Raw genomic sequence first — 13,649 nt, 5'->3', positions numbered from 1 at the left:
GGTGGCTGTGGTGTTGGGCTGCTGAGCACGAGGTCGCGGGGCCGAATTCCGGTCACGGCAGCTGCATTTCGATGGGGCAAAATGCGAAAACACCCGTGTACTTTGATTTAGGTGCACGTTAAAGAACCCCAGGTGGTCGAAATTTCCAGAGTCCCTCACTACAGGGTGCCTCATAATCAGAGAGTAGTTTTGGCACTTAAAACCCCATAATTTAATTAATTTATTATAAGTTTGATGCACTAATTGTAGATGGCGTTACAATAATGTGTAAAATTAATTTGGAAAAAACTTACAGCTGTAAACAGTTGCTTAATGTTGCAGGTTGCTAACATGATAATGCAAATGGGTGCAAAATGCACATTGACCATGAAAATAAAGGATAGCTGTGGGCCCTTGTCTTTCCAGTTCTAGTATTAGTGTGCGGCAGTTTCAGTTAGTGAAAAACAGCAATATTGAAGCAGACATTCCGAATTTTCTTTCTAATTGCAAGGCATGATCAGCATATGAACAGACCAGACAAATACGAGACGCTTGTGCTGTAGTATTTGTCCAGTTAATTGCATTTTTAATACTTCACTATGTTTTAGAGCGCAGCTTCTATGCGCCCATTCCTGCATCTACCATCGGCCCTCGGCGTAACCAAGCAAACGAACACAGCGAAGGATGAATGAGTCACCGCGGAGCGCAGCGGGAAATGAAAGACTGCAAAAGCGAAGAGAGTGTGAGGCGGCATGCGGAGGATTTGGCAAAAGTGTGAGAAGAAAAGCGTAGCACCACGCAAGACGGGCTCTGCGGCGTTGACAGCTAGGAGATCACGCCAAGGTAGCACACCGTCGTCTGTTCACCGATGGCACATGGCGAGCGCATCCACCGATACTATATATGAAAACAAAGCATTGTATGAGTGAAGGTCTGTCTGTGGTGGCTGCTGTGAATCGTGCCCACGTGCTGTCTCTCGTGATCTCCCGATTAGTGAGGCAGTCGTGGCACACTTAGCTTCGTTTGCAACGTACCGCATGAGACAGACTGTCCACGCCAGCTAACATATCGCAAAATGAAAACATGCATACAGCTGCACTCAAATTCTGCATTGGGGAGTATCGCAATCGTCGGTGAATTTTTAGTTCGGCCAGGTTAACAAAATTCTCGAAGACTTAAGAAATTACTTCTTTTTTTGTCGTAATAGTTACAAAAATTAAAAGCATGTTAGGCTTAACGGAAGACAGATGCACCTGTCATGCTATATTTGCACCATTGTTATGATTTCTACCTAATAAACCCTGTGTAGTCAATTCACTAACGAAGTAACCATCTATTGAGGGTCCATGATGCATTTGTACTCTTGACTGCATGAATTTTCTGAGGCAAGGATGATGGTGGGATGGGGCTTTTCTGAGGCCAAAGTAGTTTGGGAATCCCCGACTTAATGCATTTATCGCTACCAAAACACCAGACATCGTGGAATCTCGTACAGTCCACGCCTGTTACAACGTATCTGCATAAAACATACTTACGAATATAACAGATCATTCCTCTCACTTAGTTTCGTGTGCCTATATTATTCAGGCAACAAATCGCCTACAACAGACACATTTTTGGGCAGATTTTGTCTAGATGGCATGAATACAATGCACCTTGCTGCGGCGATGCCTGCGGCAGTCCACTGCATGCAACTATTTCCAGCCACTTGCGGAAAGCGCGAAAATGCACTTTTTCGTATAGTACAAACACACTAGCGGCAAGCCTCCCGCAACAGGGTGCTCCACACAACACTCCACCGGCTAAGGAAGAGTCTTTTGGGTCGACCACGCAAGCGGATCAACACCGTCAAAGTGCCAAAAGTGCTACCAGGCCTAATCCACTATGTGAAACCATGACATACAGCACTTAAAAAACTACAGCCGACGATCGCAGAATGCACTGAGAACACTTTCTCGTCGCATCAATTTGCACAAAAATTAAAAAAGGAAACAACAATACGTGGTGCGATTGAGCCATCTCACATAGTGTGCAGTGGCAAGTTAAACTTGGCTCGTATTGCAGCTCTAGTTCTTGATACCTGCTTGACAGTGGTCGTCGCTTGTCGCGAAAGATAAAATTAAGACATCAGCTTATTGTAACAACAGCTGGGGGTGTTGTGTGAAAAACAAACTGTAGCCGATGTTAGTGTCAGCGGCGGCAGTGATGTCCTTGGGCCTGGCGGCGGCACGGCGAGAAGCTGGTCGGCCAGCTTTGCGCCATTGTGGCGGCCTTTAATCTTTCAGTTGTGCAGGTGTCTGAATATGCTCTAGGGTGAGCGAAATTGCTGTATTTCGGCTACCAGAGACCGAAAAATGGTGGACAGCAAGGTGCCTTGGCACGTGGTTGTACCTTTACCGCGGAAACTTGCTGATTTATTGTTTACATTAACTTAAATGTTTCCAGTGTCCTTGCGATCGTATTCGGTTCGGACAGTGGTATATGCAAAGTTTCACCATTTCAACATGCCACGGCTGTAATTTTGGATTGAAATGACCTCGGATGTAACAGACGTTTCTCGTTGGATTATTACAGTCCATTGTAACGAGCGTCGACTGTAGTATAAACAGACTGCGGTGGGAATTCGGAAGCTAGGACACCACCAAAGAAACAATTCAATCTTCACTTGGCTGGTTTCTGCCTGTACTATCAGCATAGACTCAAACTGGGCGATTAGGATGTGTTGTTGCGTATCCAGCTTTTGCCTGAATGCAGAACGGCAACTCGTTCAAAACACGTGTTCAAAACTACACCATGCTAAAGAGCGATTCTACACCGTACTGCATAGCTCTGCACGCAGCTGGCGTTCAGATAAGTTCTTTCTTGTCATGTTTCAATTTGTGCTGACAGTAAATGCCCAGCTTGTTAAGTCGGTACATATGAATATGTATAAAATCCTGTGCCATGTTCATGACTGTTTACTTTTGAGAGTACTTTCACATTCGCATAACAAGTCTAGTGCAGCTGGCTAGCCAACCAACGTGCGCTCAAAGTGATATCCCCCAAAAGCAATCAATCCGAACATGGCCCATGGTGGTGATTTGGATGCATCAGAGCAAAGGGACATTCCCATGACAGGTTGATCATATGCACAAATAACAGGGCACGCTTGAAAAGGCATGAAACCAGTCTATCTAACACACAAACAACAGAGCGTGAGTGAACAGGGCTAATGCAGGGAATAAGAATCCAACTAAACTGTCTGAAGGGTTCGACAGTCATGGTTAAACTATTGCAGTCAGCTGCCTTTTGATGGTTAGCTCACACAAAACACTGGAGCTTTGCTAGCTAGCTAGATAGTACTACCGAAACAGGCCTGCTAGCTAGTGCCCAAAGCAGCAAATGTTCCCAGCTATTGGAACATGTTCTCCATCGTGGTCCCGCTGATGACAGTGCGAAAGTTCGCAAGAAGTTCGGGAACTATACAGAAAAGGTTAACTTGATGACGCTCCTTCCGCCCGACAAGAATGTCCGTCAACCTGAAAGAGTACAAATAAGCAGCATGAACTGAATGTTGTAGCTGAAAAAAAGAAAGGAACAGTTGTGGCAGCATGGAAAGCAAAGTGGCTAGTGAAACGTTCCACCAATGCTCACGAACAGTGTTACCAATTATGGAAACATGACTCTCAACGCAAAAACTCGGTCGTTTTGACAAGTCGTTTCGCAGCACATGGTGCAGATCCTGTTGATGCCTCAAAACATCTGTGCATGGCCTTCATAAGTGCAATGCTGTACATCCTTTGTCTCTCATATCGGCGCACAAGGAAGCTGCAAATCAGCAACATTCACTTTATCGGTACTGGCAGTTATTTACTTCATACCATATGTAGCTGTAGCCAATATTCTTGTTGACATTAAGAGGAAGAAATGAAGTCGGTGAGGCTGTGTAATGTATAGGGCCAATAAAGAATGTGCAGTTTGGGACGGCCTAGGTGGTGGCGTGAAGTAGGGAAATTTGCAAGCATAAGATGGGGGTCAGCTGGCACATGAGAGGAATAATTGGAGATTGCTGGGAGAGGCCTTTGTTCTACAATGGACATAAATAAGTTGATGAAGATGTGTAGCTGTTCATGCAGGTTTCCCTAAATATCCCCCTGCCCCTTCCACAGGGCACATCCTGCAAATTTCTGCCATTGAAGCAACAACATACCGCAAATGAAACAGTGTATAGTTTGGGTTTTGTTTATAGGGTTTCTGGGCACTATTGAGTAGAGAACTATAATACTGATTATAAAAGTAACAATTCATGCTCTGTATAACGAGTTTTGCATCAGTTATAAGTGGTGTCCATAACCAAACATTCATAATGTGTTTCTGGCTCTCTATATCCGTATTTGCTATCCAGAGAGGGCCACCGCGGGGCATGGATTTGGACACCACCTATTTCATAAAAGCTTGTATTACACAAAAGAATGCAGATGTCAGAGCTAAGTGATGCAAAACTATTGATAAATTGACCATCAATAGTATCAATAGCTGGACAAACGAATATGCGATATCCTAATCTGTGCCCATGTAATTGCTCCTTCCAAGTGACCGACGCAGATCTCTAAGGCCATGCTTTCGCTGGATACCTGCCCCAGAAGCGGTTGCAGAAGCCGGAAACACGTCATGGACACCATGTTTTGGACACCACTTATCAACTATTGATAGTACAATTTGTTTTTTAATTATTGAAGGTGGTTTGTGGGCCCTCTAAAGGGACTGAAAACCATCTAGAATGTGTTGCGAGATGTGTGTGAGAAAAGACCATGACTTATAGTGATAGAATCGAGCATGCTGTTCACGATTTAAGAAGGGAAATTGACATAGAAAGTTGGCGAAAGAAACGGTAAGTGGCATAAACTGATGGCAAAACTTTGGTACTTCGGATGTAATATATGAGGTTACTGTAAGCAAATTTCCTGCTATTAAGTGCCATGTACTTACTATTTAAGATTGCAGTTCAAATATCACTACGCATTTGCACTTCATTCTAGGCATATTGCAATGTAAACAAAGTTCAATCTAATGAGCAGTGCTGCCTTTGCAGCAACAAGTAGAGTGGCAGACCTGTCACCTCCCTCATTGCATGGTGGCATACACAAGTGCTTTTGTATGTGCACAAGTTCGCAAGTAGGCCAAGTTATGTGGTCTCCCTGTGAGATCCAAAATTGGGAGGACGCCTAAGCTTTGCCTGGAATGCATTAGCATTCAAAGATCCCTGACTGCTCGTCATGTTTCCCAGCAAATGCAGCTTTCTTGCGGGTGCGCCACGCCATTCTTATGAATGGCAGAGATGCTAGAAAAGGGGTTTGTGTTTGAGTTTCCACGTAACAGAATTGTGTTTTCTGGTATATCTAAACTCTCGGCGCTATCATATCTGGAGGTTGTGTTTAAGTCTTACTTTATGATTTTTCTGACGCACTTTACTTTGAGGAATTCAATTAAGTAACACCTCTGCACAAAGCAGAGGGCCTGCGTGGTTGTGGTTCAGAATGATTTTTCGCAAAACGATGCCTGCCGCCGCCGACAACAGATATGTCGTGACAGGGGTCCTTTAACACTTTTGCGTTAAAATGCCAATGACACCCTGTTCCTTAGACGGGTACCAGCGCTACAATAGATTTGTTCGATTAAAAAAAAAGTATACGGCACTGCAAACAAAAAGGTGCAGGCAGTGCCGGTTGTGGTGCACTGCTTTGCACCCATTCGCTGCAAGGTTCAAGGGTGCTCTGCACCGCGATGGCACCTTGCCTTGCACCGCGTGCAAACGAAGACAGAGGTGCAGGGTGCACCTCCGTCCCTAAGACAGTCGAGGGCCTATGTGCAGCACACTGTAAGTAGGTGCAAAAGGTACCACCAACTTGGTTGAATCGGAGATACCTTAATAAGAGCACTACTGGCACATCCTACCACTGCTCTTAGCTAGGAAAAAAATAAAAATAAAGAAGTCACGACTTGTGTGTGACCAAAGCAGTCAGACAGGAAACCGCGAAAGCACGTGGTTATTACTGTAGAAATAATTCAACACTTCAGAAAAGGGATAGAAAATTGGGTGAGTCGGAACAGGATTATGGTTCATAGCACAAAAAGATGTAGACGAGCAGAAGAGACGAAAGGAGCGCCTGAAACTTTGGAAAACACGAACTACAGGATCGCCACCACCTCAATAAACAAAATATCACACCCTTACTGCTAGGACCTCACTTGTCATCTACTTCCCACCAATGGCGGCATACAATTGCTATTGCGCTCACCTATTACTGTTTCCAGCGTACGACTACATCCTCACTGCAGGTCGAAAAATTCTGATTAAAAAGGTTCCATGGCATTTTCTGTATTACCACTGTATGATTAAACATCAACCATAAACCATTAAACCAGTAAAAGTAGCACGAAAACAGGTTGTCAGTCCGTTCAGGTGAATACAACTAGGCATCGTGCAATGAGCGAATACCTCACTCCCCGTCCGGGCTTTGTCTTTGGTCTGGCTTTGTGTCGGCTTCACCAGGCACCGGCTGCACTTCAGCACTGCTCCACCTCACCCAGTTGTGCCAGAAGCTGCCGGGCACGGGTGCAGTTCCAGCCCGCGCCCTGCAGGGGACCCTCGACAGCACTGATGTAGTCCTGTAGCAGCCGCTTGCCAAGTGGCAATGCGTGCGCCATCTCCAGCGGCCGGTCCCAGCGCTTCGAGTACGTCACCAGCCAGTAGCACATCTCGCCGGCGTACATCAGCGACAGCGCATGTACATCACTGTAGATGCCTGCGATGTTTGGGAAAGAAGGCGACCCTGCTGGATTCTGGTCGCACAGAACAAATGCTCCGCATGTACAAAGCAGCAGCAGGCACCCACCAAACATTTGCTAGGGAGGGGTTAGCATGATGAATGGCGACTACAGCTCGGGCTCCATCATTCAGCCATCCTTGCCTACACAGGTAAGTAGGTTCCATTTCATATTCGGCAAGCGGCACTGTGGAAACTATGACGCATTTTGCAGTGCAGTTGTTTTTGCATCTGTGAAGCTTTTTATAGAATACAGCAGATTTTTTGTAAGTTGACTTTGACAGGACCAACAAGACTAATCAAGTTAACCAGTGGGTTGAATGGAACAAAAGGCATTCGAATGTGCCCAAAAAATCATTGCGATATGAGAATGTGTTCTTTTCCTATTGCATAGTGTTCTAAGCCAGCAAAAAGAAACCAAAGCAAAATTGAGCTGGTGGGTGATGGCAGAATACGTACGATGCCACTAGAGTGAAGCATGACACTCACTACCCACAACCTGCAGCAAAGAACGGCAGAACTTTCCGGTTATCGCCTCTTAAAAGTGTGCAGTACGCTTCCAACGGCACTGGCAAACAGAAATGAAGAGGCATATCATGACAGCTGTGACTGCAGCATGTGACGACCTGTACGGAGATTCGTTGGTGTGTGCGGGCATTTTCACGTGATGCGCGGGCGAGTACTGTGGGGAAGCGGCTGCAGCAGTTGTTTTCGGTCATGCATGGCTTGTGCATTCTTTTTTTCTGCGAAACTGTTTACGGTTAGGTTCCGTGCATTCTTGTTTTGCATGTGTGAAAACCGTGGGGCGATCCCAGAGATAGTGCAATACAGGGTTGGCTCGTGGCAGATGTGGACCAGTCTTCAAGCACTCTACCAACTTGCAAAAATAAGTTTAATATCTTTGGCCCAAGCAGAATCCATATCAGATATTAAGCTGATAAGAACAGATACGTACTACACTTTGACCCGCATTGACCACATCTATGTTTGCACCTCCCTCTTTTTGTTGGGTTTGAAACGCTTCCGTATCTAGTTTCCTTTCCTTCCGCTGTCCCGTGGTGGTGGTCCCGTCGAAACGTCACGCATGTCTACTTTCCTCTGGCTCCTCGGGGCGGCGGTCCCGTCATCTACGCGAATGCACATAAAAGAAAAACCTCTGTCGTGTGCTGCACAGCTTCGCTGGTCATCCACCTTCATAGAAGTGGAATGGCTCATGACTTTTTTGTTTACATGAGATCGAGCGGCCGGAAAACATGTCACGCGATCGCAGTTTGGCAATGTATGGAACGCTGGTGCCAAGAGATCGTGTTTTCTGGGGACCCATTAACTGGCAAAAAAGAAGCTTAACTTTATTTGGTCATTTTCTTGTGTTCTTGGTCGCGAACGTTGGCGCAGGGAAATCAAACAAAAGAAGATCCTATCAACAAGGTTCCACTGCATAACGATAGAGATGTTTGATCAGGATTGGCTTAACAGATTTCGAATGATTGGGATTCCACCGTACTTGCCTTTCTCCAGGAGTTCCAGCACGTCCGTCTGGCCAGACAGCACTGTGACATCTTCGGCGCTCAGTGGGCGACGAACATTGAGCATTGCCGTGAGGTGGTGCACACCTTGCTGCAGCAGCTGCAAGTTCACAAAAACGTAGAATGCACACTGGAAGTCGTGCCGCACTACTCCTAGCTAAACCCCTTCACTGTGCTTCAGAGCTGGCGCTTTTCACAAGGAGACATTGAACACTGCTCTCGGTTGCTGTATGGCTGAATTTGTCCCTAGTCTAGTGCTTAGCTGAATGAGATCTCAAGTAGACAATATTCTAAACTTGCAAAAGTGCAATACAGATGGCACAGAAGCAAGGGGTAGTTGTACAGCATGCAAGCACATGCAACACAAGAAGCACTAAAACAGAAAACTGTGTCAGCACTCTGTCCTATTGGTTCTCATCTAAAACAATTTTGTATCTTGTACAGATGCTCTAACCACATAAGACAACATTGTCTGCTGTGTCCGCTTGATGGCTTTCTGTTTTTACTTCAGGTATAGTATTCTGTCAATAATTAAGTAAATGGAAGTTCGAAGAAGCACTTTGTTTGTCGTACTAGTAGCCTTCTCTTCTATCCTCCCTGGAGAGCGCTTTTGTAAGCTTGAATATGAATTACCAACTTACGAATTTCCAACAGACAAGGTGCATGTTTGTAAATGAAAGGCTGTAAACGAATGCGTACAGTGACGCAATATGCTGGCAAAAGGAGCAAATGAAAACATTGATGGACCCTTTTTCGAGATCTTTGCCACACTGAACGACCTACACCAAATAGCTTTTGAAAACATGCCCCCAAATGATAACCTTATCGAGAACACCTTTGACGGAAGAGTATGTCATAAGCTGTCTTTGTTTTAGACAAAATAGATAGCGCTGCCACCACAAATGTGCATCAGACCTGTGCTGTACGGAGCATGACTTTGCCATTCTTGCTGCTAAAACTGGCGCATGCTACAGGGCAGGTTTTGTTATGCCAGTTTTTTTATAAGTAGCATTGCATGCCTGCATGCATACATCATGGCTCACACAATGAAAAAAAAAAGAAAATCTTGGAAGGGCTACTGAATAATTTGCTAGTGCTTTTGAAGGATGGCTAATAAAAAAAGCATCTGCAACATGTCACACAAGCTAAGCAACATGAACCAAGAAAATGCCTGTGTTCAAATACACAGCAACGCGCTTTTAGCAGTGGAACTGAATGTTTCATATGGGCAAGCTCTTCAAAAATCAATTGTGCGGCTGCAGAGGGAGAGGCAAGGATAAATGAAAGGCAGGCAGGTTAATGAGCACCGAGCCTGGTTGGCTACCCTGCACGAGGGAAAGGGAAAAGCACTGCTTGTTTAATGCGGTTCCCGAAGGTTGCTGTAACAGTTAAACTATCCTCAAGTTACTGTCTTTTTTTTTGTTGCTTTCTCTGCATGTTCATTTTTCCTTGCAGTGGTCATATACAAAATGGCCACGTTTGTTACAAATGCATCATAAGGTCTTTTTTTGTTTCTGATAAGCACGCTCCAGCACTTCTGGCTAATGAGCATGTCTTGATTTTGAAGTGCGGAGGCCTATGGGAACTTCGAAAAGGCTTTCCTTGACAATGTCTGTGGGCGCGACAAGCTAGAAGGTACTAACTGCTTCCTTGTTGCATGACATGAGCTTCGAGGCAAGCACGTCCTTTTGCTGAGTCAGCAGGCAGCTCAACTTACAGCAAAAAAAGTTTCCTGGTTGGCCGTTAGCCAACTGTGGTCGTCGTCCCCCTCCTTGCTCTGGCAGAACATGTAGACTAGTCCCCCCTTCCGCCATTCTATACACTCGGCAAGCTCCTCGCCAAGGCCTTCCACCACCTGTAAAGAAATGTACATTTATAGGGCTTGAAGGGACGTTAAAGAAAAACACTAAATCAATTTAGACAGATAAATTATTGTTTCAAAACTCTGCCTTTGCGAAGCTTGATTACTCGAAAAGAAACTTTCACTTCTAAAATGGAACTTTCACCTTAGTTTTGACAACACCAATCAAAGTGGCGTTTCAGAATACAATGCAGTTCATCTTGAGCAATAAAACATCAACTACGCCTGAGCAGATGCCATTAAAATCCATGATACAATGCTTGGCTGGTGCAGGAACGTTCAGGTGGCATTTCCACTCCTCATTCGCTGTCTTTTCTAGCTTATCAAGCCTCCTACCCCTTTTTTTGGTGTTACTGTAGAAGGGCAATTTACTAAGAGCTCAAACGTCTACTCTTTAGTGGCCCCTAGGTTTTGATGCTGCACTGTTAGCTATGAGACATCATAAAGTGGGGCTGCAGGTTAATTTTGACCACCCAGGAATCTTGCACGTGTGCCCAGAGCAATGGTACTCCAGCTCTGCATCTTTGATGGCCGGGACTCAAATCCAGGACCTTGCCCTCAGCAGCACGGCACCGTAGCCACAATCTTCTTCTTCTGTGCATTGACCCCCCCCCTGTCTTCGCAATGAACATGATAGCCAATGAGTCATCGTGGCAGATGGAGAGTATGACAGCACGACCTGATAAATAGTAGGACAAAACTTTGAAACTTGTGCTAATGGCAGGAAGTCTTGCTCGTGCCCACGTAATTTCCAACCTCATCTTGTACATGGTGTCTTCCGCTGGCTTTTAGCTGGTTTGACCTTCAGTCATATACCAAATGGCCCACCTCTCCACTTTGTTACTTTACCATTTCAACTTGAGCATGGAACAAACCAAGAAAACAGGTGGTAAAACCATATCATCGGGCTTGTGCTGTAGACTGCAATACAAACCTGATGACAATTTTTTTTTCACGAAGCTGTGGGAAAGGGAGTTAACAGCAGAGGAAAAAAAAAGCAGGTGTGAGAAAGCCAAGGGGAGCCTTCATGCTGAAGGCTCCCCTTGGCTTGAATTTAATTCTGGGGTTTTACGAGTCAAAACCACGATGATTATGAGGCACGCCATAGTGAGGGACTGTGGATTTATTTTTACCAGCTGAGGTTCTTTAACGTGCACCCAATGCATGGCACACTGGCGTTTTTTAACTTCACAACCATCGAAGTGTGGCCACCGCGGCCGGGATTTGATCCCGTACCCTCAAGCTCCCACGGAAGGTCCAGTTTAAGAGAAGCACAATTACAATTAACAAACAATCATACAACGTGATCATAAAGAAGAGATTACACTGCAGGCCACTGAAACTACAAACAAATTAAATTTAGTAGTAGCAATTACTTTTGTCACGTACAGTCATGTTTAATATAAGCTGCAACTCTGTCCATGTTTGATGGGGCCCCAAGACTGTGTGGCAACGCCAACATGCAAAAAATTGAAGATCATTTCAATTACTGGTCTTCGTTAAAACAATTTTTCCTATGTAAGTGACGATGTGCAGTCTCGGAGTCCCGTCAACTAGAGGCACTATGTTGCAGTTCAGACTAAACGTGACTGTACTTTTCAAACAATCAGTGTTCTCAACATTTGGTTACATTCTGTTCGTTAAGTTTATCGTGGTCCTCTTGACCATGATACACCAATGAACACAACTTAGTAAACAAAGAACCACTAACCGTGCTGAAGCCCATGTGCTTAGTGATGTTTTCAACATGTTCCAGGCTACCTGCATACAAAACGCAGCAGGTGTGGTGCAACGTTGCCGACAGCTGTCACAGCCAAGTGGTGACGACCCTCCCAGTTGATGCAACATTATAAATTGTATCGACTTACGGATTATGGCATGGACTCGTTCTAGAGAATCACTGTCTGAAAAATCGTTGTCAGCAAGTCTGTTTTCTCGGCAGTATGTGACATCCAGAACAATCTAGACGAAAGAAAGAGGCACACATGTGAGGCAAAACTTAAACGCATGCTAAGTACTCTCGCGTCTCAACCAAAATATACGTGCCCCTAAGAATCGCCCGATACGTTTGGTGTAGCAAAAAACGAAAACAAAACAGCTATCTAGACAGCATGAAGTACAAACCGTACAACTGCAAATGCCACTACTTCGATGTAATACGCTCATAACGAGTAACTACATGCGTTAACCTCTAGTTCATGTCGCAGGAATGTCACTGCGCTCGGCGAATACTATTTACCAGTGCTTCAAATAGTTTCGTACGCTCTGTGATGCACACGATATGCGATTATCAGATTTTCAGCATACACGTCGGAAACGAAACTGCTGTGCGAGCGCGAAGTTTAGGAGCGGGAAGCTATGTACGCAAACGTACAAAGCAGCAATAGAGAGAGCACCCAAACCTTTGCCAAGTCCTGTAGAACTTCTTTGTTCGCGGTCTCCCTCGATACTTCTTCCCGTCTCAGCCGGCTTTTCAGTTCCAGCAGTTTAGAGAAGGACGACTCCAGCAAACTCGGCACTGGAAGAGATGTATTGCAGTCACCGTAAACACGACCACGCGATTTACAGAGGCTAAGCCCTCAAAACCGTAACGGCAAGCTACAGTTAAATCGCATTTAGTGAGCAAGAAAATAGGTAAAACACGAAAGTAGGAGTGAGTTGACAAGACGGCGCAAGACTGGGTGGTTTGTTTTGAGCGTGAGCCTTCATTTTTGCAAGCGCTTGCGACCTACATGCTTAGCGCGGGCGAGCGCTAGTTATTAGTGAACAGAAGCGTGCGCCTTACCGACGGATCTGATTTTCAGATCTTCCACAATTCGTATTAAATCGTCGACTTCATCGGTGATTTCTTTCGCAGCAGCCTCCTCCATCCTCTCCATCATGCACAGTGTTGGCGAAATTTTTCGTGCCGTTGGTCAATTTTGTCGTCAAAAGAAGAGAGGTGGGGAAACGAAGTTTTATGGGTAAGAAAATGCAGAACACAACAAACTAGTACTTATTAAACAACTGAAAGTACTTAAGATGTTCACTAATATTTTGTTTAGGAACAGCTCGTAATTATGGCCTCCGAAATTGTGCGGCGCAAAGCACACCTGCAAAGCAAATACATTTTTTTTTATTAATAGTTAAGTGTTTATCGTAAGGCTTATGCAGCTGCTAGGGTGTTTTGTAGCAATGGCATTGTTTGTAGCAACGCTTTTACCGTTGTAATCCCCAAGAAACGGGTGCGCCTATGCTATGAGCGTCCACTTTGGAACAAGGCGATGGGCTGCGCCACCAAGCCTTTGTAATTGTATTGACTACTGTCCTATCTATATTTAACAAAAAGCATAGAGTTTCTCACTATACGAAAAGAAACGTGAATAATTTTTATCGCCAAACTTTCTGAACCCCTATTGAGAACTTTGCTTTTGTACGCCTCTGTTGTTTGTCGTTTCCATACTTCCACCAATCTTACAATCACCTCTTACTAATCTT

General features: G+C 44.9%; 1 protein-coding gene and 1 non-coding gene across 2 annotated transcripts; both read right to left on the bottom strand.

Moving 5' to 3' along the window:
• Positions 1-3,127: 3,127 nt before the first annotated feature.
• Positions 3,128-13,110, bottom strand: LOC135921405 (RAB7A-interacting MON1-CCZ1 complex subunit 1-like). The gene is made up of 8 exons (XM_065455767.2): positions 12,958-13,110; positions 12,575-12,690; positions 12,041-12,134; positions 11,884-11,933; positions 10,029-10,166; positions 8,294-8,411; positions 6,458-6,764; positions 3,128-3,497 (listed from the first exon to the last, which is right to left on the bottom strand). The coding sequence occupies exons 1-7, from the start codon at positions 13,052-13,054 to the stop codon at positions 6,526-6,528; spliced, it is 852 nt and encodes a 283-aa protein (XP_065311839.1). The 5' UTR covers positions 13,055-13,110; the 3' UTR covers positions 3,128-3,497; positions 6,458-6,525.
• Positions 7,581-7,770, bottom strand: LOC135921409 (U2 spliceosomal RNA). The gene has a single exon (XR_010570538.2). It is a non-coding gene; the product is annotated as a U2 spliceosomal RNA (small nuclear RNA).
• Positions 13,111-13,649: the final 539 nt, after the last annotated feature.

Source organism: Dermacentor albipictus, chromosome 9, assembly GCF_038994185.2.
Source record: "Dermacentor albipictus isolate Rhodes 1998 colony chromosome 9, USDA_Dalb.pri_finalv2, whole genome shotgun sequence".
Taxonomy (NCBI): Eukaryota; Metazoa; Arthropoda; class Arachnida; order Ixodida; family Ixodidae; genus Dermacentor; species Dermacentor albipictus.
This window is presented reverse-complemented; position numbering and strand designations above follow the sequence as displayed.